Here is a 26,575-nt window from a genome sequence, read left to right on the forward strand (position 1 = left end):
TATCGAACATAGAACATACAGTGCAGAAGGAGGCCATGCGGCCCATCGAATCTGCACCAACCCACTTAAGCCGTCACTCCACCCTATCCCCATAACCCAATAACCCCTACGAACCTTTTTGGACACTACGGGCAATTTATCATGGCCAATCCACCTAACCTGCACATCTTTGGACTGTGGGAGGAAACTTGAGCACTCGGAGAAAACCCACACAGACACGGGGGGAACGTGTAGACTCCACACAGACAGTGACCCAGCGAGGAATCACCTGGGACTCTGGCGCTGTGAAGCCACAGTGCTACCCTCAATACTCTCCTCGATACTCTCTCTCCAATGCCCTCACATCTTCAAGTATGACACCGAAAATCGGACACAGCACTCCAGATGAGGCCTAAGTAGTGTCTTATACAAGTTTAACATGACTCTTCTCCTCAATGCTCCAATTCATAAAGCCCATGATACTATACTTTATTAACCTCTCTCTCTCAACAAGCCCTGCCATCGTCAATGACTTATGTACATAAACAGTAAGGACCCTCTGTTCCTGCATCTCCTCAAGAGTTTCTTCCCTTTAGTTTATGGTCTCCTCATTCTTCCTGCCAGAATAAATCACCTCACACTTCTTGGCATTGAATGTAATCTGCCACTTGCCTGCCCAATCCAACACGTCTATGCCTTTTTGAAGTTCAAGCGATCCTCATCACAATTGACAGCATTTCCCATCTTCTGCAAATTTTGAAATCATACCCTGAACATTACAGTCTAGATCTTCATCAGGAAGAGCAAGAGTCTCAACCCTGGGAACTCCACTGCAAACCTTCCTCCAATCTGAAAAAACAACTACTTTAGGTTTTCAGTGACTCAGCCAATCTCCCTTTTATTTCAGGAGCAAGAATTTCTCTCACAGGTCTGTTGTGTGGCACCGTATCAAATGCCTTTTGAAAAACCACGTACACAATGTTGTCCATATAAATCTTCTCCGTTACCACCTCAAAAAAACTCCTGCAAGTTAGTTAAGCATGTTTTCCCCTGAATGAATCCATTGAATTTGAATATCACCATCTGCCATGGTGGAATTCAAACCCAGGTCTCCAGAGTATTTACTCCTTTGGATTACTAGTCCCACAATAATATCACTGGCCGGGATTCTCCCCTACCCGGCGGGGCGGGGGGGGTCCCGGCATGATGGAGTGGCGTGAACCACTCCGGCGTCGGGCCGCCCCAAAGGTGCGGAGGTCTCTGCACCTTCAGGGGCCAGGCTTTCACCTCGAGGGGCTAGACTCGCGCCGGAGTGGTTGGCACTCCGCCGGCTGGCGTGGACGGCCTTTGGCGCCACGCCAGTCGGGGACGAAGGGACTTCACCGGCCGGCGTAAGTCCGTGCATGCGCCGGAACGTCAGCGGCTGCTGACGTCATCCCCGCGCATGCGCAGGGGAGGGGGTCACTTCCGCCTCCGCCATGGCGAATGTGGAAGGAAAAGAGTGCCCCCAGGGCACAGGCCCGCCCGCCGATCGGTGGGCCCCGATCGCGGGCCAGGCCACCGTGGGGGCACCCATCGGGGCCAGATCGCCCTGCGCCCCCCCCCCCCAGAACCCCGGAGCCCGCCCGCGGCGCCTTCTCCCGCCGGTAAGGTAGGTGGTTTGATCCACGCCGGCGGGAGAGGGTTGACAGCGGCGGGACTTCGGCCCATCGCGGGCCGGAGAATCGCCCGGGGGGGGGGGGGGGGGGGCAACGACCAGCACGGCACGATTCCCCGCCAAATCTCTGGTGGCAGAGAATTCGGGACACTGCGGGGGCGGGATTGACGCCGGCCCCCAGCGATTCTCCGACCCACTATGTCACTTCCTTTTTTACATACAAAGTCACAGAAATTTCTTTGCGATCAACATTTACTAATCTCTTGCCTTTTTCTTTTCCATTCTTCATACCAAAGTGGATAATTTCACGCATCTCCATTATATCCTATTGCAGCCTGCTTGTGCAATCCTTGCAGCTAACTTTCTTGGTTCGCTTTGCATTGTTTTTTTTTTATAAATGTTTTTATTCAGTTTTCATATTTTATATTGAACAAATTACAAATTGTTAGGAGAAAGAAAAAAGAAAAAAAAAACAAACACGCAAAAATTAACATACATATTTACAGGTAAGCATCTTCGTAGTAGTAACTGCGCCCCCCACCCCCCCCCCCCCCCCCCCCCCTCAACATGTTTATTTAGTTTGGTTTTGGGCCTTAGCTAGCCATCGAACCCCCGTAACGAACCTGTAGCCCCCCCCCCTCCCGCGACTATTCTTCCTCTTGTACATTGGCCACAAATAGGTCCCGGAACAGTTGCATGAATGGCTCCCACGTTCTGTGGAAGCCGTCGTCCGACCCTCGGATGGCAAATTTGATTTTCTCCATTTGGAGAGATTCCGAGAGGTCGGACAGCCAGTCCGCAGCTCTGGGCGGTGCTGCTGACCGCCAGCCAAACAGGATTCTACGGCGGGCGATCAGGGAGGCAAAGGCAAGGGCGTCTGCCCTCCTCCCCAGGAATAGATCTGGCTGTTCTGAAACCCCGAAGACCGCCACTATCGGGCATGGCTCCACCCTCACTCCCACCACTTTGGACATAACCTCGAAGAAGGCTGTCCAGTACTCCACGAGTCTGGGGCAAGACCAGAACATGTGGGCGCGGTTGGCCGGGCCTCTTTGGCACCGTTCACATCTGTCTTCCACCTCCGGGAAGAACCTACTCATACGGGTTCTTGTTAAGTGGGCTCTATGTACCACTTTTAGTTGCGTCAGGCTGAGCCTTGCGCACGTGGAGGTGGAGTTGACCCTATGCAGTGCTTCGCTCCAGAGTCCCCACCCGATCTCCATCCCCAGGTCGTCCTCCCATTTCCTCCTTGTTGCGTCCAGTACGGTGTCGTCCCTATCTACCAGTCGGTCATACATGTCACTACAGTTCCCTTTCTCTAGGATACTTGCGTCCAGTAGGTCTTCCAGTAGTGTCTGTCGTGGCGGTTGTGGGTACGTCCTTGTCTCCTTTCGTAGGAAGTTTTTGAGCTGCAGGTACCGTAGCTCGTTCCCCCCAGCTAGCTGAAATTTCTCTGTCAGTTCGTCCAGTGTTGCGATCCTGTCGTCCGTGTATAGGTCCCTGACTGTCAGTGTCCCCCCGTCCTGCCTCCACCTTTTGAAGGTGGCGTCGGTCAGTGCTGGTTTGAACCTATGGTTGTTGCAGATGGGAGCCCTGTTCGACATTTTGGTCAGGCCAAGTTGCTGCCGCAGTTGGTTCCAGGATTGGAGGGTGGCTGTCACCACTGGGCTGCTGGAGTGTTTTTTGGGTGGGGATGGGAGTGCTGCCGTGGCGAGGGCCCGAAGGGAGGTTCCCATGCAGGAGGCCTCCTCCGCACGCACCCACTCAGCTTCTGGCTCCTGGATCCATCCCCTTACTCGCTCGGCTGTTGCTGCCCAGTGGTAGAATTGTAGATTCGGGAGGGCTAACCCTCCCCTGGTTTTTGTTTTTTGTAAGACCTTCTTTGGGATCCTAGCATTTTTACCCCCCCATACGAACGCCATGATGAGTTTGTCCAGCGCTTTGAAAAAGGCCTTGGGGATGTAGATCGGAATGGATCTAAACAGGAAGAGGAACCTGGGCAGTACGTTCATTTTGATCGTCTGAACTCTCCCCGCGAGGGAGAGCGGGAGTGTGTTCCATCTTTGCAGGTCCTTTTTAACTTCCTCCGTCAGGCTGGTGAGGTTCCATTTGTGGATCCCTTTCCAGTCATGGGCTATTTGGATCCCCAGGTAGCGGAATTTATGTCGGGCTTGTTTGAACGGCAGCCCCTTTAGTGCTGCCCCCCCCCCCCTTGCGGGTGTACTGGGAAGATCTCACTTTTGCTCATGTTGAGTTTGTAGCCCGAGAAGGCTCCAAACTCTTTCAGGAGCGCGATGATTCCGTCCATGCTGCTTTGTGGGTCCGAGATATAGAGGAGCAGATCATCCGCATAGAGTGAGACTCTGTGCTCTCTACCTCCCCTTCGGATCCCCCTCCAATTTTTTGCTGCCCTGAGCGCGATTGCTAGCGGTTCAATTGCTAGTGCGAACAGCAGCGGGGACAGTGGGCATCCTTGTCTGGTGCCCCTGTGCAGCTGGAAGTATTGGGAGTTGGTATTGTTGGTCTGTACACTCGCCATGGGAGCGTTGTACAGGAGCTTTACCCAAGCGGTGAACCCTGTTCCAAGCCCGAACCGCTCCAGTACCTCTATGAGGTATTTCCACTCGACTCGCATTGTTGGCCAATATGGATACATTATATTCCGTACTGCATTCATTTCATTGATGTAGATTGTAAATAGCTGAGGTTCAAGCGATGATCATTAGTAATACTCTGTCATTCCAATGACCGGTTTATTCCTACTTTCTGTTTTCTGTCATTAATGAAACCTCAATCCATACAATGACATCATTCCCAATTCCTCATGCTTTTTTTTTAAACTTTGTATGGAATCTTATTTAATGCCTTCAGAAAATCTATTACATCCATGGGTCCCCCCCCTTATGTAGCCAGCCAAGCTGTTCCAGTAGAGCTACAACACTGACATCCACCAGGCAATGTGGAAAATCACCCAGGTATGTCATGTACACAAAAAGCAGGACAAATTACCGCCCTATCAGTCTACTCTCAATCATTAGTAAGTGATGATGGGGTCATAAATAGTGCTATCAAGTGGCACTTAGCAAGAACCTGCTCACTGAGTTTGGATTCTGCCAGAGTCACTCAGCTCCTGACCTCATTACAGCCTTCGTTCAAACATGGACAAAAGAGCTGAACTCCAGAGGTGAAGTGAGAGTGACTGCCCTCGACATTTAAGGCAGCATTTAATCAAGTATGGCATCAAGGAGCCCTAGCAAAGCTGAAGTCAATGGGAATTGTGGAAAACCCTCCTCTGGTTGGAGTCATGCCTAGCACAAAGGAAGATGGTTGTGGTTGTTGGAGGTCAGTCATCTCAGTCCTGGGATCACTGCAGGAATTTCTCAGGGAACTAGAACTCAGTCCTAGGCCCAACCATCTTCAGCTGCTTCATCAATGACCTTCCTTCCGACATAAGTGTTCGCTGATGATTGCACAATGTTCGGCACCATTTGCAACTCCTCAGACACTGAAGCAGTCCACATTCAAATGCAGCAGATCTGGACAATATCCAGGCTCAAGCTGACAAATGGTAAGTAATACTCATGCCACACGCGTGCAGACAATGACCATCACCAATAAGGGAGAATCAAACCATCACTCCTTGTATTATATGACGGGGCAGGCTTGAAGGATCCGGTGGCCTACTCCTTCTATTGTTTGTGTTCTTTGACATTCAATGGCATTGCCATCACTGAATCCTGCACAATTAACATCCTGGAGGTTTACAATGACCAGGGACTAAACTGGACCAGCCATATAAATACTGTGGCTACAACAGCAGGTCAGAGGCTAGGAGTCCTGTGGCGAGTAACTCACTGCCTGACTCCCCAAAGCAAGTCCGGAGTGTGATGGAATACTCTCCCCTTGCCTGAATGAATGCAGCTCCAACAACAATCAAGAAGCTTAACATCATCCAGGACAAAGCAGCCCGTTTGATTGGCATCCCTTCCACAAACATTCCCTCCCTCTGGCATCCTTTCCACAAATATTCACTCCCTCTATAACCAACACACAGTAACAGCTGTGTGTACCATCTAAAACATGCACTGCAAAAACTCACCACAGCTCCTTAGGCAGCACCTTCCAAACCCATGACCAAACCACGTAGAAGAACAAGGGCAGCAGATACATGGGAACACCAGCACCTGGAAGTTCCCCTCCAAGTCAGCCTCAATCCTGCCTTGGAAATATATCGTCGTTCCCTCTCGGTCACTGGGTCAAAATGCTAGAACTCTCTCCCTAATAGCACAGTAGTTATACTTACACCATGTGGACTGCAGGTGTTCAAGAAGGCAGCTCACCACCACCTTCTTGAGGATAATTATGTTTGGGCAGCAAATGCTGACCTCCCTAACAAAGCTCACATCCTGCAAAAATGATTTAAAAAAAAAAAATTTCATTCTCAAAAACACTAATGGATTTGTCGAACAGTATTTCCCTTCCATAAAACTGTGACTCTGCCAAATACTCGGTTACCACATCCTCAATAATAGATTCTGGTGTTTTCCATATTCCTGATGTTGTGCTATTTAGCCTACAATTCCCCGTTTTCTCCCGTCACTTTTCTTTAACGGCAAGACTCAATTGGTTACTTTCTAATCCAAAGGGACTATTGTAGAATCTTTGGTTTTAATCTTGCAAGATTTCGATGCATCCCTATCTCCATAAGACAACTACTTTAAAAACTGAGGATAATAGATCATCAGGCCCAGGGAGTTTGTTGGCTTTTAGTCCTATTAATTCACTGATATTAATCCTAGAAATTCATCACTCTCACTAGACCCTTGGTTTCCTACAATTTCTGTTGAAGATAGATACAAAAGATATGCTGATAAATTAGTTCATAGAATAATTCAACACCGGAGAAAGCCTCCCCCTTAGAAGACTGGAAGACTTTAGGAATATTGGATTCTAAGTATTGGACAACGTAAGGGTTAAACACCCGGAGTTGAAGAGTGTGTTTAATTGCATTGGTCATGTTTGTTTAAAAAGAACTCTGTTTTATAGGGCATGGGTGTTTTTATCAGCCAGAAGGTGAACTTGACAAAGGCATATTTTTCAGGCTGGACTAACGGACTGTGGTTTGACTGGGAAAGTCCCTGGGGTGTTGATGTGTTTTGCAGCCTGCAGAGGTAATTTGTTTTTTTAGCTTGGCAAGCTGAAGTCTTTGCTGGGTAGAGCCAAGGAATGCAGAGAGACAAAGCTTTAGAGAGGCAGTTTTTGGAGAAATCTTTGGAGAGAGGAGTTGAATTCTGATCTGTCAGACCCCGAGTCCACAATTCTCCCACAATAAGATGGATTGAGAGCTGTATGTTTCTTGTTGCTTAATGGGAAATTGAGTAGTAGTGTTTAAGGGTAATTTGGCCAGTTGGATAACGAACTGGAGAGTGGTGGTGGATGGCAAATATTCAGCCTGGAGCCCAGTTACCAGTGGCGTACCGCAGGGATCAGTTCTGGGTCCTCTGCTGTTTGTGATTTTCATTAATGGCTTGGATGAGGGAGTTGAAGAATGGGTCAGTGAATTTGCAGACGATACGAAGATCGATGGAGTTGTGGACAGTGAGGAGGGCCGTTGTTGGCTGCAAAGAGACATAGATAGGATGCAGAGCTGGGCTGAGAAGTGGCAGATGGAGTTTAACCCTGAAAAGTGTGAGGTTGTCCATTTTGGAAGGACAAATATGAATGTGGAATACAGGGTTAACGGTAGGGTTCTTGGCAATGTGGAGGAGCAGAGAGATCTTGGGGTCTATGTTCATAGATCTTTGAAAGTTGCCACTCACGTGGATAGAGCTGTGAGGAAGGCCTATGGTGTGCTAGTGTTCATTAGCGAGGGACTGAATTTAAGAGCCGTGAGGTGATGATGCAGCTGTGCAAAACCTTGGTGAAGCCACATTTGGAGTACTGTGTGCAGTTCTGGTCGCCTCATTTTAGGAAGGATGTGGAAGCTTTGGAAAAGGTGCCAAGGAGATTTACCAGGATGTTGCCTGGAATGGAGAGTGGGTCTTACGAGGAAAGGTTGAGGGTGCTAGGCCTTTTCTCATTAGAACGGAGAAGGATGAGGGGCGACTTGATGGAGGTTTAAAAGGTGATCAGGGGAATAGATAAAGTAGACAGTCAGAGACTTTTTCCCAGGGTGGAACAAACCATTACAAGGGGACATAAATTTAAGGTGAATGGTGGATGTCAGAGGTAGGTTATTTACCCAGAGAGCACTGGGGGCATGGAATGCATTGCCTGTGGAAGTTGTTGAGTTGGAAACATTAGGGACCTTCAAGCGGCTATTGGATAGGTACATAGATACATTGGATCGGTAGAATGATGGAGTGTAGATTAATTTGTTCTTAAGGGCAGCACAGTAGCATTTTGTGGATAGCACAATTGCTTCACAGCTCCAGGGTCCCAGGTTCGTTTCCGGCTTGGCTCACTGTCTGTGTGGAGTCTGCACAGTCTCCCCGTGTGTGCGTGGGTTTCCTCCGGGTGCTCCGGTTTCCTCCCACAGTCCAAAGATGTGCAGGTTAGGTGGATTGGCCATGATAAATTGCCCTTAGTGTCCAAAATTGCCCTTAGTGTTGGGTGGGGTGCTCTTTCCAAGATCTGGTGCAGACTCGATGGGCCGAATAGCCTCCTTCTGCACTGTAAATTCTATGATAATCTATGATTAATCTCGGACAAAGGTTCGGCACAACATCTTGGGCCGAAGGGCCTGTTCTGTGCTGCATTTTTCTATGTTCTATGTTCCTTCCCCATCGAGGTAAGTTGATCACTGTGCTGCAATAATGTCTCCTCCACTTCCTTCAGCGCCTCCCCTTGCTTCCGCACCTCCGCCACTGCGCTCGCCACCGCCATCGTCACCGGGGAAATCGCCTCCTCCACCAGCACACTCAAAACCTCCCTCATCTCCTTCCTCATTGTCTCCATGTATTTTGTAAACTGCCTTTCGAATTCCGCAGCCATCACCTTAGTTATTTCTTCAGCCATAAGTAATGCGGCATTTACACACATTTTCTCAAAATAACTTTCAAACTTTTTAAAAATAAATTTAGATTAGCCAATTATTTTTTCCAATTAAGGGGCAATTTAGCGTGGCCAATCCACCTACTCTGCACATTTTTGGGTTGTGGGGGCGAAACCCGCGCAGACACGGGGAGAACGTGCAAACTCCACACGGACAGTGACCCAGAGCCGGGATCGAACCTGGGACCTCAGCGCCGTGAGGTGGTTGTGCTAACCACTAGGCCACCGTGCTGCCCTATAACTTTCAAACTTAAATGGTATGAACAAATCCATCAGTCCCTCCACGTGAATCAAAATGAAAAGTGCCCGCAACCTGCAATAGTTCAAATAATTCGGGGCAGCAGGGTAGCATGGTGGTTAGCATAAATGCTTCACAGCTCCAGGGTCCCAGGTTCGATTCCCGGCTGGGTCACTGTCTGTGTGGAGTCTGCACGTCCTCCCCCTGTGTGCGTGGGTTTCCTCCGGGTGCTCCGGTTTCCTCCCACAGTCCAAAGATGTGCGGGTTAGGTGGATTGGCCATGCTAAATTGCCCGTAGTGTCCTAAAAAAAGTAAGGTTAAGGGGGGGGGGGGGGGTTACAGGTGGATACATGGGTTTGAGTAGGGTGATCATGGCTCGGCACAACATTGAGGGCCGAAGGGCCTGTTCTGTGCTTTACTGTTCTATGCTGTACTGTTCTATGTTCTATGTTCTAAGTGGTCCAGCAATACTAGCGAATGTAGGATTTAAAAAAATTTGGTGTCCTAATTTTGTTGGTTGTGTAGAAAGGCTATACCTAACAGAGAAAAACGGCTCACACAAGGGCAGCTGACAAGCAAGATTAATTGGTTGCAACATTGGAAAGTTTAGACAAGAATGTGAGACAACTTAAACCTACCTGAAATAGGAACGTTTTGAGAGATGGAAAGTTGCACATCTCCTGTGCCAGGAGGCAAGTCTATCACAAGATAATCGAGATGACCCCAGTCAACCTATGGAATGGAAAATATTCACAGCAGGTTGGTTAGAGTGTATTTAGTTGTACATCTATCACAGAATTAGTACAGTGCAAAAAGAAGCCATTCGGCCATTGTGTCTGCACCATCTCTCTGAATGACCATTATGACTCAGTGCCATTCCCATGCCTTTTCTTTTGCACATGCCCTCTTGAATGTCTCATTCACACTTTCAGGCAATGCATTCCAGACCCCAACCACTCGCTCTGTGAAAACCTTTTCCCTCACGTCACACTTGCAGATCACTTTAAATCTGTGCTCTCTTGGGCGCGATTCTCCGCTCCCACGCCGGGTGAGAGAATCGCGGGAGGGCCGCTCTGGCACCCCCCGCGATTCTCCCACTCCCCCCAAAATCGTTTTTCACGGCGACCCGCGATTCTACGGCCCGGATGGGCCGAGCGGCCTGCCGACCTGTTCACGCTGGCAGCAACCACACCTGGTCGCTGCCGGCGTGAACATGGCGCCGAAAACTGTTTTGTGGCTTGTGGGGGACGGAGGGGGGGAATGAGCACCACGACCGTGCTCGGGAGGTGCCCACTGATCGTTGGGCCAGCGTCTCAAAGGGATGCACTCTTTCCCCTCCGCCGCCCCGCAAGATCAAGCTGCCATGTCTTGCGGGGCAGCAGAGGGGAAGACGGCCACCGCACATGCGCGGGTCTGAGCCGTCATCCGTCGTGACATCAGCCGCACATGCGCGGGTTGGAGCCGGCCAATCCGCGCATGCGCGGCTGACGTCATTAGGCGCGCCGGCCGCGTCATTCTCGGTGGCCAAGATTTACGGCACAGCCCTCCTAGCCCCCCCCCCCGGGGGGGGGGGGGGGGGAATAGGGGGTCAGGAGCGGCCTCCGACATCATCGTGAACCTCTCCGGGTTTCATGACGGCGTCGGGGCCTTGCGGAGAATTCCGCCCCTTGTTCTTAATCCCTTTCTCTATTCAACCTCCTCATGATTTTTAACATTTCTATCAAATCTCTTGCTAGCTTTCTTCTCTTAAAGGAGAATAGGCCCAAACATTCCAATCTATAACTGAAGTTTCTCATCCCTGGAACCATTCCTGTAAACCTCTGCTGCATTCTCTGCCATATGTTCACATCCTTTCTGTAACCTAGTGCCCAATACTCCAGCTGAGATCTAGCTAATGTCTTGTACATGTTCCACATTGCGTTTTTGTTCTTTGTACTCCAATAATAATGTTCAGGACACTGTATGCTTTGTTCCAACTGAACTGCTACCTTCAATAATCTATGCATATATACACCCATGTCTCTTTGCTCCTGCACCCCTTAAGAACTTTACCTCTTATTTTATATATTGTCTCACCATGTTATTTCTACCAAAATGCAAAGCTCAAGCTTCTCTGCATTAAACTTCATCTGCCACCTATCTGCCCACACCACCAACTTGTCTATGTCCTTCTGAAGTTCTATACTGTCCTCCTCATAGTTGACAATGTTTCCAAGTTTTGTGTCATCTGCAAATTTTGAAATTGCCCCCTGAACACCAAACTTTAGATTATTAATATATATCAGGAGAATAAAAGGGTCCAATTAACGTCCCAAAGGTTAGCACTGCAAGCCTCCCTCCAGTCTGAAAACTATCCACTGCCCATTACTCTTGGGTTTCCTATCACTTAACGAATTTCATATCATGTTGCTACTGTCCATTTTATTCCATTAACTAATGCTTTTCTCAGTCTGTGAGACACTGTATTGAATACCTTTTAAAAGTTCATGTCCACAACATCAACAGTATTACCCTCGTCGATCCTTTCCGTTACCTCCTCAAAAGAAAGTTAGTAAAACATGATTTCGCCTTTAGAAATCCAAAATATCCCCTTTTAGAAATCCTTAATAAATAAATAAATATACAACAATTAAAGTGCCAGTGATATTGATAGCAAAGCTACAAATGGCAAGCTAGGTTAAGAAGAAAAGACTTAATGAAAGCAGATCTCAAATTACAATTGTAAATAAGTAATATTCACAAAACTACTTTTGCTGATGGACCTGGTTGTCCATAATAATGATGGACCTGGTTGGTATGACACCAACATCCCATTCTGCAACCAATATTCACTGAGCATCTTCACATTGCAAACTCCTGATCTGTGTGTCTGCATGGTGCTTAGCACAAGATAAGCCTCTCAGACATTTGGAAAATAAATAAAAAATAGCTGATGGCATTCCAACATGTTTCAAATCAGTCAAAGGGCAGCTTTGATGGAACATGAATATGGATGATTTGGAACTCTGCATAGGGAACACGTTCACACATTTCAAAAAGTACTTGTGGATTATAGTTTAAATATAATTTCTGTACCAATTATTCGGTTCTTCGAAAAGATCCACGGGGAAAGATTTCCTCACCTGTCTTAATAGCTTTTCTATTGCTGACATCACCATGAGACCTCTCCAAACAATTGGTGCTGCTTCCTCTACCAGAAAGCCCATTGACATGCTGAAAAAGAATGAGCAATTAAGAAGTTGTAAAGTCAAAGCTAATTTAATAATCATCAAAGGGTAACATTTTGTCACTGATATATCTAAGTGAATGATTTCAAAAAAAGTTGGAATGTCATTGAATGGAAAATCCTTACCAGACAATCCCGAAATTTACCAAGGGTCTCATCAAGTTGCCTTTGAGAAAAAAACAGTTTTATATTATATTGAAAATATTTCATCAGAAGAATTGTTAACAACAGCCATTTCCCCTTATTCCTAGCTCCCCTCAATGCAATTGCACCAAATACAAGCACGTTTGCAGCATGTTAGTATCACAATATTTTAATGTCATCATGCAAGAGACATTACAGCAACACAAAAAAAGGGTAGGGCAGGAAAGGATATGATTAGAGGGTGAAAGGATTACTGAGATAGCTTCTGGCATAAATACACAGATGAATTCATAACAGAAATGTTTATAGAAAATGGATCCAGCACAAAAAAATCTTATTAAATTATATTTGGTGCCTTATGGTGGAGCTCGACTTGAGAAACAATTTTTATTTTGGGGAACAGAACTGAGGGAGGTCAGACTACAGAGAAACTATTACAAATTTGAAGCTAACACATTCTGTCACACATTTGATTAGAGGTGGCTACTGTAGATGCTAAACAATCTAAATTGTTTGCTGAGAGATGTGACATATTTGGATCCACAAACAAATGGGGGATGTACACTTGCAGGAAGTGCCCACTAATGGGTTGTTTCTCAAGCTGGGGCCCACATACAGGGTTGTGGAGGGAGGGTGGCGTCCCGAAATACTTTCCAGGATATCTGCAAAACAGTCAGCTGGCACACATGTGAGGAACAGCTAGCTGGATGTAGGCTTGGTGTGAACTGAGTGTTAGAGTTACTTGTGTATTGCAGAATGGACAGGCTGCCTTAGCCTAGGACCATGCATGGAGGAGTCCTGAGAGACGCACAAAGATTGCTAGATGGACTTTCGGTTATCAAGGTTGGTAGTGGGTGTGCAATGAATCCAGCCTTGTTCAGCTTGGGGCGGGGAAAGAGAATGAAAAAATATATTGAAACTCAAAACAAATACTGCCAAATATAAAAGTTTGTTTGTCTGATTATTATGCTTTATCTAGATGGATGGAGGGGGTTCAGAGTCCATGGTTATTAATCCATTTGAAAACCTGTCACAGTCGAGGCACGAAGAAGAAAAAAATATATTTGTCAGCTGGACTACATTTTAAAGCTTTTTTTCTTGTGCTTCTCAAAATGGACAATTGCTGAGCTGACAAGATAGCTCCTGCTGGTAACATGAGGACTCCCAGTAGTTTCGGAGCCATTTCAAAATGAACAAAAAGACTAACACCTCAAACATCTGGAATGTAACTCTTTGCACTGCATAAACATCCCAGTCAAACTAACATGGTTGGTCTGCTCCAGCCAACCCTTCGCAGTTCCTAATCTCCAATAATGGTATTTACAGCCCAAGCACTAATTGTTCTAAAACAATGGTTTCAACATGAGGGCTTCTTTTAACAACTGAAAACCAGTATCACATGAATGAGATTTGGGTCAGTTGACTACCTTTAGTTATGCAGTCTTTGAACCTTGTGGTCAGTTATTGTTTGACCTCCAACGAAACAGCAGCTCCAAGCAAACTGCCGCATTGTCCGCCATCTTACCATCAATCACCTGGTGGCAGCAAAAAGAACTTTGACCCTCACCAAAAACTGCAAACTGCTGGAACTTTAGAATTCCGGCCTCTCAAACTAACTCACTCCCTGTGCATTCTCCCATTGTGGAAGTCTAGCTCTGGAAAGGTAGATCCACCTTGCAATCAACCAATCTCCGTCGGGTGAAATCCTCCATTGGACTTCTGATTCCGACACATACCCGAATTTGTAGTGGTTGTGCCCTGATCCCTCTTCCTTCTTCTCATCTCCTGTTTATTGTGCGAGTAAAAAGAAGTGAATATTGCATAGATACATAGAATGTAGGAGCAGGAGGAGGCCCTTTGAGCCTGCTCTGCCATTCATCACGATCATGGCTGATCAATAGCCTAATCCTGCTTTCTCCCCATAGCCTTTGATCCCATTCTCCCCAAGTGCTATATCTAGCCACCTCTTGAATATATTCAAAGTTTTACCACCAACTACTTCCTGTGGTAATGAATTCCTCAGGCTCACCACTCTGTGTGAAGAAATGTCTCCTTATCTCTGTCCGAAATGGTTTACCCTGAATCCTCAGGCTGTGACCCCTGGTTCTCGACACATCCATCATTGGTAACATCTTCCCTGCATCTACCCTGTCTCGTCCGGTTAGAATTTTATTGTGAAACCTCTCTCTTGTTTGTGTGTGCACCCGTGTGTGGGTGTATAAAAATAAACTAATCCTTGTTATTTTATCTCGTATCCTCAAGTTTGCTGTGCAAATTATTCTTGGAGGATTGGAATAATCCAAGTGTAAGGATTGGAGAAATATACCGTCCCTTAAAAAGGGGGAAATCAGAATTAAAAAAAGAAACACTTTTCTGCTTACGGATGGGTAGTGAGCAGGGAAATCAGGACAGTTTCAATTGACCCCTCTCCTGTTTGTATCTCCAGATATATTGTGTGTTATATTTTGTATTAAATACAAGCAGGAAAAGTGTCCATGAGCGGTTACCATTGCAATAAGCAGCAAAAGGTAACTTGGCATGGCAACTTCTCTGGTATGTACAAATTAGTTAACCACCAGATTTTCAGCATTATTCAGGATTGGCAAACACATAGAAAACAGTCGGAATAAATGGCTCATTCTGGTGTTGACAGGCTGTGGCTAATGGGGTACTGCAAGAGTCAGTACTTGGGTATCAGATGTTCACAATATACAACGATTTGGATGTGGGGACAAAATGTAATATTTCCAAGTTTGAATATGATAGAAAGCTAGGCAGGAATGTTGTGAGGAATGGATATGGGAGAATTTGGACAGACTTACTGAGTGGGCATGGCAGATGGAATATAATGTGGAAAAATGTGATGTAATCCACTTTGGCAGAAGGAACAGATGTGTAGAGCATTTCCTAAATGGTAAGAAATTCAAAAACGTGAATGTACAAAAGGGATCTGGGTGTCTGTCCATAAGTCACTGAAGGTTAACTTGCAGGTGGATCAAGCTAGGGAGACCAATGGAATCTTAGCCTTTATCACAAGAGGATTTGATGACAGCAGTGAGGCCTTGCTTCAATTGTATAGAAGCTTAGTTAGACGGCACCTGGAGTAGTGTGTGCAGTTTTAGTCCTCTTACCTCAAAGGATATTATTGCCATCGTGGGAGCATAACAAAGGTTCACCAGACCCTCTTCCAGGGAATGCCAGGATTGTCTTATCAAGAGTGATTGGGCAAACTGTGCCTGTATTCTCTGGAGTTTCGAAGAATGAGAGGTGATCTCATTGAAAACTACAAAATACTAAGGAATAGACATGGTAGATCAGATATTTTCCCTTGGTTGGAGAGTCTAGAGCCAGGGGGTACAATTTCAAAGTAAGGGGGATGCCACTTAGGACCAAGATGAGGAGAAATCTCTTTACACGGTGTTCTGAATATTTGGAATTCTCTACCTCAGATGGCTGTGGAAGTTCAATTATTGTGTATATGTACGGTGGAGTTTGATAGATTTCTGATTACAAGGATTATGGGAATGGTGTCTGTAAAAGCCATTGACATATCCGATCATGTCAATGTAATATCATTGTAATTGCCTTTTTAAAAAATAGTTTAAGACACTAGTTGTAGACCAACATTTCTCTCTCAAATGGAATGAGGAATTCTATCATGTTGTGACCACATGTGTTTACAAAGAAGTCTTTAATAAATTCTGCCTTGTTACACATTTCAAGATCCAAAATAGCCCGTTCTCTGGTTGGTTCCAGAACAAGTTGTTGTTTTCAGAAGCTGTCCCAAATACACCATGAATTCATGCTCCAGGCCACCGTTGCCAATTCAATTGCCCAATCCATGTAAAGATAAAATTCACCAATGACTGTTGCAGATGCCGTCTTGAAAGCTCCCATTTATAACCTGATGGAAACTCTATCCTTCTTTGTTGTTCTGGTTAGGGGAGAATATAAACTACTCCCACCAGATCTTCTTTCCTTTGCTATTTTACATTTCCACTCAAACTGATTCTATGTCTTGATCGTCTGAACCCAAGTGGTGACAGGCCTCGTTTTCTCGGGGGTGAAGTTGTAAGTTTGGAAAGTGCGGCTGAAGAAGCTTTGGCAATTTGCTACAACGCATCTTGCAGATGGTACACACTGCAGCAATAGCGTGCCTGTTGGGGAGGAAATTATTAGACGGGTGGATGGTCCATAAGTAGTGGCAATTAAGTAGTTGGATTTATCCTAGTGATGGTGTGGAGCTTTAGTTGCAGCTGCACTCACCCACCCAAATGGAGAGTATTCTATCATACTTCTGCCTTGTGTCTGTTACGTGGTAGGAAACAGAATATCCAGCCTCTGACTTGCACTTGGTATCCACAATATTTATGCCGCTCATCGACTGAAGATTATTTTGGCAGGAAGGGGGTGGGGGTGTTGATACTTGATGAAGGCATGGCCATTGAATACCATAGGAGATGGTTGCAGAATGTTCTTTTGAAGCTCTGTACATGGCTATTCAGCAATCTTAAAAGAACCAAGCAGTGCAACAAATTGGCTGCAAAACGAAAAGTTAGAGAGAAGATAGGTTTTTGCCTGGCACAAATATTCTTTGCCCAACCCAACATGTTATCCGTCCAGCTCATGTTGCATGAGGGCATGACTGCTTCATTTCCTGGGCAATTACACATGTTGTGCAACCATCAGTGTACGTACCACTTCAGAGCTTATAACATGGAGAGGTGAGTGATGAAGCATCTGATGAAGATTGGGCCGAAGATACTGCCTTGAGGAACTCCTGCAGAGCTAAGGTGATTGACCTCAAACAACCATTTTCATTTGTTCGAGGCTGGATTCCAGTCAGTGGAAACCTCTCTCTCTGATCCCCAGTGACTTCAGTTTTATTCTAGCTCCTTGGTGCCACACTCGGCCAAATATTGCCTCGATGTCAAGGTCACTCTTCTTGAAATCACCACTCTTAACCATGTATGAGCCAAGGCTATTACGAGGTCTTGAGCTGGGTGATCCTGGTGGAAGCCAACTTGAGCATTGTTGAACTGGTTTTTGGTATATGCTGGCTAACACTGTTGTCTACACCCTCAATGATGTGGTTGGGGAGAAGGCTGAAGATGCAGTAATGGATTGGATTTGGCCATTTTGTGGAAAAGGCAATGTTGGATGGATGCCAGCTTTGAAGCTGTACTTCATCTGCACGGTAGTTCAAGTGGATAGCACTGTGGCTTTGCAGCGCCAGGGTCCTAGGTTCGATCCCGGCTCTGGGTCACTGTTCGTGTGGAGTTTGCACGTTCTCCCCGTGGGTTTCGCCCCCACGATCCAAAAGAGGTGTAGAATAGATGGATTGGTCATGCTAAATTGGCCCATAATTGGGAAAAAATTAATTGGATGGACTTCCGGTTGCGGTGATGCAGAGCTAAGCCGCACATTCGGTAGCTCCCGCTATTTTCGGTCTTTTAAGGGCCCGTTGTGGTGCTGGTTGGACTTTCCCCGGTGTGGGAACACATCCACTGCGCTTTTCTGCCGGTGGATGGACTGGACCAGGAGTGGAGCGGTTAAAAAAATCGGCTTTGGAGCAGAGAAAGGTGCGAGGCAGTAGAAACAAGATGGCGGCGGGCGGGGAGCCGGCAGCGTGGCAGCAGTGGGCACAGGAGCAGCAGGAGCGGCTTCAGGGAGCTGAAGGCTGAGCTTTTGGAACCGCTTAAGGCCTCGCTGGACAAGCTCATGGCGACTCAGATGGCCTAGGGTGTCGAGATCCGGGAGCTACGGCAAAAGGCCTCGGAGAGCGTGTACGAAATCCTAGGCCTGGCAGTGAAGGTGGAGTCGCACGAGGCGCTCCACAAGAAATGGTAAGCGAGGCTGGAGGAGATGGAGAATCGCTCCCGTCGGAAGAACTTGCGGATCCTAAGCCTCCCGGAGGGCTGGAAGGTTCAGACTTGGGGGTCTATGTGGCGGTGATGTTGAACTCGCTCATGGGCGCGGGGTCATTCCAGGGGCCCTTGGAACTGGAGGGTGCCCATCAAGTGCTGATGAGGAAGCCCAAGCCAAACGAGCCGCCTCGGGCGGTGCTGGTCTGTTTCCACCGCTTCGTTGACCGCGAGTGTGTGCTGAGATGGGCGAAGGAGAGGAGCAGCAAGTGGGAGAATGCAGAGATTCAGATTTATCAGGACTGGAGTGCGGAGATGGCAAAGAGAAGGGCTCGTTTTAATCGGACAAGGCAGTGCATCACAAGAAGGGGGTGAAGTTTGGCCTGTTACAGCCGGCACGCCTCTGGGTCACTTACAAAGACCGCCCGCTCTACTTCGATTCCCCGGAGGATACCTGGGCCTTCGTCCAGGCAGAGAAGTTGGACTCGAACTGAAGACTGGGGGGCTGGGGACTGATGTACATAGTCCGAATGCTTTGTCCTCCGTAGTATCCTTTTGTTTTTCTGGTTGTGGTTGTTAATGTCTTTTTGCCTTTTCGTGTTTTTGGGGCTCTTATTTATTCATTTTGATGCTTTCTTGTTTTTTCACTGGTGGAGGGCTGGGGAGCTGTTCGCGGGCCCGCTGGTCACACGCCCTTCTTTTTCCCGCGTGTTGGGTCGGGGGGGGCCGGGTCTGAGATGGAAGCGCGGGCTCTCTTCCCGCGCTGGAGGAGCAGTGCCTGGACCGGCACTGGGTGGGGGGAGTGGTGGTTGTGTTGCACTGGGGAGGATCATTGGGGCGGCAGGAGCAGCCGGGGTCAGCAGGAGTCGGCTGACTAACAGAAGTATGATGGAAGGGATTACGCAGCTAGGGTGGGCCCTAGCTGGGGGGGGAATGGGAGATGGGGGGGGGGAAGGAGGTACCGGGCTGCTGCTGGAGGGGCTGAAGGGGAACTGCTGGCGATGGGGGGGGGGGGGGGGGGGGGGGGGGGGGGGGGGGGGGGGGGGGGGGGGGAGTTGGGAGGAGGGTCTGCCACCGTGGGGAACGGGCCTGGGGGGTTTTGTGAGCAAGTGGTAAACCGAGGGAGAGTCATGGCTGACCGACGCAGAGGGCGGGGGAGGACTCCCCCGATTCGGCTGCTCACATGGAACGTGAGGGGGCTGAATGGGCCGGTGAAGCGGTCCCGGGTCTTGGCGCACTTGAAGGGTCTGGGTGCGGATGTAGCCATGCTCCAGGAGACGCACCTTAATGTGGCGGACCAGGTGAGGCGGAGAAGAGGTTGGGTTGGGCAGGTGTTCCACTCGGGGCTAGATGCGAAGAATCAAGGGGTGGCGATTTTAGTTGGTAAGAGCTTGTCCTTTGTGGCGTCGAGTGTGGTGGCAGGTAGCTGTGGCAGATACGCAATGGTGAGTGGTAGGCTTCAAGGGGAGCGGGTGGTTCTGGTTAATGTGTACGCCCCCAATTGGGACGATGCAGGTTTCATGCGGCAAATGTTGAGCCAGATTCCGGATCTGGAGTCGGGGGGCTTGATTTTGGGAGGGGATTTTAATACGGTGCTGGACCCAGCTCTGGATCGTTCTAAGACGGGCAAGAGGCCTGTGGCGGCCACAGTGCTGAGGGGGTTTATGGATCAGATGTGAGGGGTAGATCCTTGGAGGTTTTTGAGGCTGGGAAGTAGGGAGTTCTCCTTTTTCTCCCATGTCCACAAGGCTTATTCCCGGATTGATTTTTTTGTACTCAGCAGGGCGCTAATCCAGAGAGTGGGGTGTTCAGGTCCTTCTACGAGGAGCTGTACCGGTCGGTGCCCCCTAGGGAGGGGGGGGGGCGGGGTGGACCACTTTCTGGTCAAGCTGGAGTTCCCAAGAGTGGAGGAGGAGCGGGATGAGGGGCTAGGGGCCCCAATCGAGTTGGAGGAGCTGATGGAGGCGCTGGGGAGCATGCAGACAGGGAAAGCACCTTGACCTGATGGGTTTCCGGTGGAGTTTTATAAGAAGAAGTTCTCAGACCTGCTGGGCCCGCTGTTAGTGAGGAACCTGAATGAGGTGAGGGAGGGGTGGCTTTGCCCCCGACGATATCCAGGGCAATAATTTCACTGATTCTGAAGCGGGATAAGGACCCCCTCCAGTGTGGGTCTTACAGGCCGATCTCGCTCCTCAACGTGGACGCAAAGTTGTTGGCTAAGATATTGTCCAGGAGGGTGGAAGATGTGGTCCCGCTGGTTATCCATGAGGACCAGATGGGGTTTGTGAAGGGGAGGCAGCTAAATGTCAATGTGCGGTGGCTACTTGATGTTATAATGATGTCGGCAGCGATGGGGAGGCGGAAATAGTAGCATCGATGGATGCGGAGAAGGCCTTCGATACGGTGGAGTGGAGCTACCTGTGGGAGGTGCCGAGGAGATTTGGGTTTGGTGAGGTATTCATTAGGTGGGTGAAGCTGCTGTATGGTGTTCCGGTAGCGAGAGTGGTGACAAACGGGAGGAGGTCGGAGGATTTTCGGTTGTCCCGGGGGACGAGGCAGGGGTGCCATCCTTGTCTCCCATCCACTTCGCGTTAGCAATTGAGCCCCTGGCGCTGAGGGATTCGAAGACCTGGAGGGGGATTGTGCCCGTGGAACAGATGGAGGAGGAGTTCAGGAGGTGGGATAAGTTGCCACTCTCCTTGGCGGGCAGGGTCCAGTCGGTTAAGATGACGGTGCTCCCGAGATTTTTGTTTCTCTTCCAGTGTCTCCCCATCTTGATCCCGAAGGCTTTTTTTAGGAGAGTGAATAAGAGTATTCTGGGGTTCGTGTGGGCGAGGAAGGCCCCGAGAGTGAGGAAGGTATTCTTGGAGCGAGGCACGGAGCTAGGTGGCTTGGCGTTGCCCAACCTGTGTGGGTACTACTGGGCTGCAAATGTGGCGATGATCCATAGGTGGGTGATGGAGGGGGAGGGTGCTGCATGGAAGAGGATGGAGGTGGCGTCCTGTGTGGATACGACTTTGGAGGCACTGGCTCCCACTCCCCCGGGCAAGGTATTCTACGAGTCCAGTAGTGGTGGCTTCCCTCAAAATTTGGGGTCAGTGGAGGCGGCATAGGGGGGGGGAAATGAAGGCCTCAATCTGGACCCCGATACGGGGTAACCATCGATTTGCACCAGGAAGAATAGATGGTGGGTTTTTGAGTTGGCATAGGGCAGGCATCAGGCGGATGGGGGACCTCTTCCTCGACGGGAAGTTTGTGACTTTAGAGGAGTTGGAGGGGAAGTGGGGTCTCCCCCCCGGAAATACTTTCAGGTACATGCAGGTTAGGGCGTTTGTTAGGCGGCAGGTGGCGGAGTTTCCGCTACTGCCGCCAAGGGGGGTGCAGGATAGGGTGCTCTTGGGGACGTGGGTCGGTGAGGGTAGGATCTCGGCAATTTATCAGGTGATGCAGGAGGGGGAGGGGGCCTCGGTGGAGGAGCTGAAAGTGAAGTGGGAGGAGGAGCTGGGGGAGGAGATCAACGAGGGGACGCGGGCAGACGCCGTGGGGAGGGTGAATTCGTCCTCTTCTTGCGCTCAGCTCAGCTTAATTCAGCTGAAGGTGCTGCATAGGGCGCATATGACTGGGACCAGGTTGAGCCGATTCTTTGGGGGTGAGGACAGGTGTGGGAAGTGTTTGGGAGGCCCAGCGAATCACACCCACATGTTCTGGGCATGTCCGGCGTTGGAGGGTTTCTGGAAGGGGGTGGCGGGGATCCTGTCCAGGGTGGTTGGTTCCAGGGTGGAACCGGGATGGGAGCTCGCTATTTTTGGTGTAGCATCGGAGCCGGGAGTGCAAGAGGCGAGAGAAGCCGGTATTCTGGCCTTTGCGTCCCTAGTAGCCCGGCGAAGAATCCTTTTACAGTGGAGGGACGCGAAGCCCCCCTGAGCCCGGAATCCTGGGTCAGCGACATGGCTGGGTTCATTAAACTGGAGAGGGTCAAGTTTGCCCTGAGGGGGTCGGTGCAGGGGTTCTTCCGGCGGTGGCAGCCTTTTCTTGATTTCCTGGCGGAGTGTTAGATGATCATGGAGACACCCCTCCCCTTAGTTGTTTAATTGTTCAGCACCATGCACGACCTGTTGTGGCAGGACAAGAGTTTTAATCTGATCTATTAGTTGTGGAACTGCTTAGCAATGTCAATAATATGCTGTTTCAACAGTTTAGCATGTAATCCTATGATGTAACATTGGCAAATTGACATCTCATTTTCAGATATGTCCCAGGGATATTCTTGATATCCTCATCTATAACCTCATCGAACCGTGTTGGTCATCTGGCTTGATGATAATGGTAGAGTGAGGAATATGGTGGATCACAAAGTTATAGATTGCAGTGGAACACAATTCTGTTGTTGATGATGGCCCACAGATGTCCAGTTTTGAGCTAGGAGATCTGTTCCGAATCAATCCCTTTTAGCACGTAAGAGTGTGACCTCCATGTGACGACGGGATTTTGACTCAGAAAGACAATGCGGAAATCACTCCTACTGATACAGTAATGAAGAGATGCTTGGGCAACTGGCAGTTCGGAGGATGTGATATTAAGTAGGCTTTTCTCTCATATTGGTTTTCCCATGGCATCGGTTTCCTTCAGGACTTGGCCAGCCTGTTCACTGGAGGTACTTTTGAGCCACACTTGGTGAATGATACTGAAGTCCCCATTCAGGGTATACTGTTTGTCCCAGCTACCCTCAGCGCTTCTTCCAAATGGTAATCAACATGGTGGAACACTGTTGATAACAATCAGCAAGTTTCCTTGCCCATGTTTGGCTGAGGACTTGAGACTACATGAGATCTGGAATCAAAGTCAGAACACCCAGGGATAATTCCCCCAGACTGTATTGCACTGTAGGACAGAGCTAGGGATGGAGATGGAGGAGTCCGAGACATTGGTTGTAGATTTTGTGAGTAAAGCTATGTCAGATTACTCTGTGGGACAGCTTTTCTTACTTTGGCAAAATTTACAAATGATCAATTGAGCCTCCTGTGCTTTAGTAGCATCCAAATCCATTGCCTAGGTACAAGCCAAGTGGTTCTATTCTTCCTTGAATCCTTTGTAGGGTTTTGACACAACATATTGCGAGGAGGGCAGCTGAGAAACAATTACATTGTTGTGGGTCTGATGTCACACAGAGTCAGACTGGGCAAGCGGGTTTCCCTCACTAAGGGCATGATTTAATCAGACGGCTTACAGTTCAAATTTCAAAATGTACCACCTGAACCTTATGAAGGTGACTAATATAGGATTATGGGGAACCTTTGTACTCTGGTCCTTCAATAGCTTAGAACTAGACTAGGAACATAGAACATACAGTGCAGGAGGAGGCCATTCAGACTATCGAGTCTGCAACGACCCCCAAGCCCTCATTTCCACCCTATCCCCGTAACCCAATAACCCCTCCTAACCTTTTTGGTCACTAAGGGCAATTTATCATGACCAATCCACCTAACCTGCAAGTCTTTGACTGGGGGAGGAAACCGGAGCACCAAGAGGAAACCAACGCAGACACGGAGAGAACGTGCAGACTCCGCAGTGACCCAGCAGGAAATCGAACCTGGGACCCTGGTGCTGTGAAGCCACAGTGCTATCCACTTGTGCTACCGTGCTGCCCTTGTTTATTTAAGCTTGACTGGTTTTATTTCTTAGTGTCATAGAATCCCTACAGTGCAGAAAGAGGCCATCTAGCCCATCGAATCTGCATAGACTCTCTGAAAGAGCACCCAACCTGGGCCCAGCTCCCCACCCGATCCCCGTAACCCCACTTACCTTTTGGACACTGAGGGGTAATTTAGCATGGCCAATTCACCTAACCTGCACATTTTTGGACTGTGGGAGGAAACCAGAGTACCCGGAGGAAACCAACGCAGACATAGGAAGAATGTGCAAATTCCACGTGTACAAGTCACCCAAAGTTGGAATCAAACCCAGGCAGCAGTGCTAATTACTGATCCACCCTAATCTAATCTATTCTATCCAATTTAATCTATTATGTCGATTTAGGTTGGATTCAAACCCAAGAAGGGTGCTTTGACTTATAAGTTCTCAAGTTTAAAAAAAAAATATTTCCTTGATTAAATATTGATTAAACGCCTCTATGTCATTCAGAACTGCTCAGTGATGCAGTGACCACAATACCATTTGAGGAACTCTCTTCGACCTTGAAGAGTCACAACAGACTCCAGCAAGTTGCTGGAAGAAAAAGCACTTGTTTCCTTCAACATGGTTGAATGATGTTCTGCACATGTATTCTCTAAATTTTTCTGTCACGCCACTGAGATAGGGTTTGGACATCTTAACAAGTGGCGTGTTGAAGGACAAGCCAATGCCATACAAACAGAGAGCGGACCCACTTAAGGATAAAGTAAACCTCAAAACTAAAGGTCATTTTAATTTACAAAAATAGAAAAAGAAACCCAATAAGCATCTTCAAACCCAATCGACGAAACCCTTGTCCACCGCAACATATTATTTATCAACACAAATCATCCAAACCCCTAAATACTATTGTGAAACCTACGCGGTAGTTTCTAATTTACTTTTACTTGATGGGATGAGGGGATTGCTGGCTGGGCCAGCATTTATTGCCCATCCCTACTGCCCTTCAGCTGCAGTCCCAGAGGTGTAGGTATACCCACAACGCTGTTCGGGAGGGAATTCCAGGATTTTGACCCAGCAACAGTGAAGGAAAGTGATATATTTCCAAGTCAGGATGGTGAAAGACTTTGATAAGAATTTCTAGGAAGTGGTGTTTCCAGGTATCTGCTGCTCCTGTCCTTCTAGATGGTAATGGTCGTGGATTTGGAAGATGCTGCCAAAGGAAACCTTGATGAGTTCCTGCAGTGTGTCCTGTAGATGGGACACACTGATGACACTGTTGGTCAGCTGTGAAGGGATTGAATGTTTGTGGAAGGAGGATAAATCAAGCAGGCTTTTCCCTGGATGGTGTTGCGCTTTGAGTATTGTTGGAACTGCACTCATCCAGGCAAGGGAAGAGTATTCCATTACATTTCAGATTTGTGCCTTGTAGATGGTGGACCGGCTTTGGGGAGTCAGGAGGGATGAACAGGCTTTGGGAGTCAGGCGAGTAGCTCACCGCATGATCCCTAGCCTTTGACCTGCTCTGGTAGCCAGACTATTTATGTGGCTACTCCAGTTCAGTTTCGGCTATTGGTAACCTCCAGAAGTCTGATAGTGGGGGGGTTCAGGGATGGTAACGACATTGAATGCCATGGGGCTATGGTTAGATTCTCTCTTGTTGAAGATGGTCATTGCCTGGCACTTGTGTGGCGCAAATGTAACTTGCCAGCCAAGCTTGTATATTGTCTAGGACTTTCAGCATTTACAGATGAACACGAACAGTATCTGAGGAGTCGCGGATGGTGTTGAACATTGCTCACCCCTTCTGACGTTATACAATAGAACAGTGCAGAAAGGGGCCTTTCGGCCCATCAAGTCTGCACCCATCCTATCTAGGTCCAGTCCCCCATCCTATTCCTGCAACCCCACCTAACCTTTGGACATAAAAGGACAATTAAGCATGGCCAATCTACCTCACCTGCACACCTTTGGACTGTGGGAGGAAACCGGAGCACCCAAAGGGAACCCATGCAGCTATGGGGAGAATGTTCGAACTCCACGTAGACAGCCACCCACAGCCAGAACCTGGGTCTCTGGCGCTGTGAGGCAGCAGTGCCACCTTATGATGGATGGAAGGTAATTGATAAAGCAGCTGAGGAACCTCAAGGTATTCCTGCAGTGCTGTCCTGAAGCAGAGATGATTGACCTCCATCCACCGCAACGATCTTCTTTTGTTCCAGATAGGATTCCAACCAACGGAGAGCTTTCTCTCGGATTCCCATTGGCTAATTTTGCTAGGGCTCTTCGATGTCACCTTTTCTGTCATTTTCAACAACATTCACAAAATTCAGCAAGATGCATTAGGATTTGTCTGAAATATATGTAACTTTCTTAAATTATTCATCTAACTTTCTTTCTTCAATACCCCATGGAACTTCCTGCAACCTTAATTTATAATACCTCAGGTTAAGAAACTTACTGTCTGTTAACTCTGGATTTCCCCTTAAATTCATCATACGTGGTATAGATGGACCATACACATCTGCATCCAGCAGTCCCACGGCCTTAATCGGAGGAAAAATAACAGATTTACTGGACAATTCAGGTCAACAGTGTTGGATATATTCAGTCTTACATTGTAACACAATTGAAGAAGACAGCTTTGCAACAAAGCAAACATCTAATTCCCCAAAAAGAACTTAACTCAAAATGTCAGCCCCAAATCAGGATTACAAACAGCACAGAAATTGCAACAGGTACCTTGGGTTCTGATACGGTCATTGCCCAAATTGCTCACTTAT

The 26,575-nt window shown here is 48.1% G+C and overlaps 1 protein-coding gene across 9 annotated transcripts in view; it reads right to left on the reverse strand.

Annotated features, from left to right (window-relative positions):
* nubpl (nucleotide binding protein-like) overlaps positions 1-26,575 on the reverse strand; it is a 217,827-nt gene that overhangs the window by 83,787 nt on the left and 107,465 nt on the right. For all 9 annotated transcript variants that reach the window (XR_005458420.1, XR_005458419.1, XM_038781314.1 and 6 more), the window contains 4 exons: positions 26,254-26,338; positions 12,280-12,319; positions 12,050-12,140; positions 9,566-9,659 (listed from right to left, as the gene is read on the reverse strand). Coding sequence is in view for 7 of the 9 variants with exons in the window: in XM_038781314.1 (XP_038637242.1) it covers positions 9,566-9,659; positions 12,050-12,140; positions 12,280-12,319; positions 26,254-26,338 (310 nt within the window). In the remaining 2 variants the exon portion in view is untranslated. The remainder of the gene's footprint in view (positions 1-9,565; positions 9,660-12,049; positions 12,141-12,279; positions 12,320-26,253; positions 26,339-26,575) is intronic.

Source organism: Scyliorhinus canicula, chromosome 2 (genome assembly GCF_902713615.1).
Source record: "Scyliorhinus canicula chromosome 2, sScyCan1.1, whole genome shotgun sequence".
Taxonomy (NCBI): Eukaryota; Metazoa; Chordata; class Chondrichthyes; order Carcharhiniformes; family Scyliorhinidae; genus Scyliorhinus; species Scyliorhinus canicula.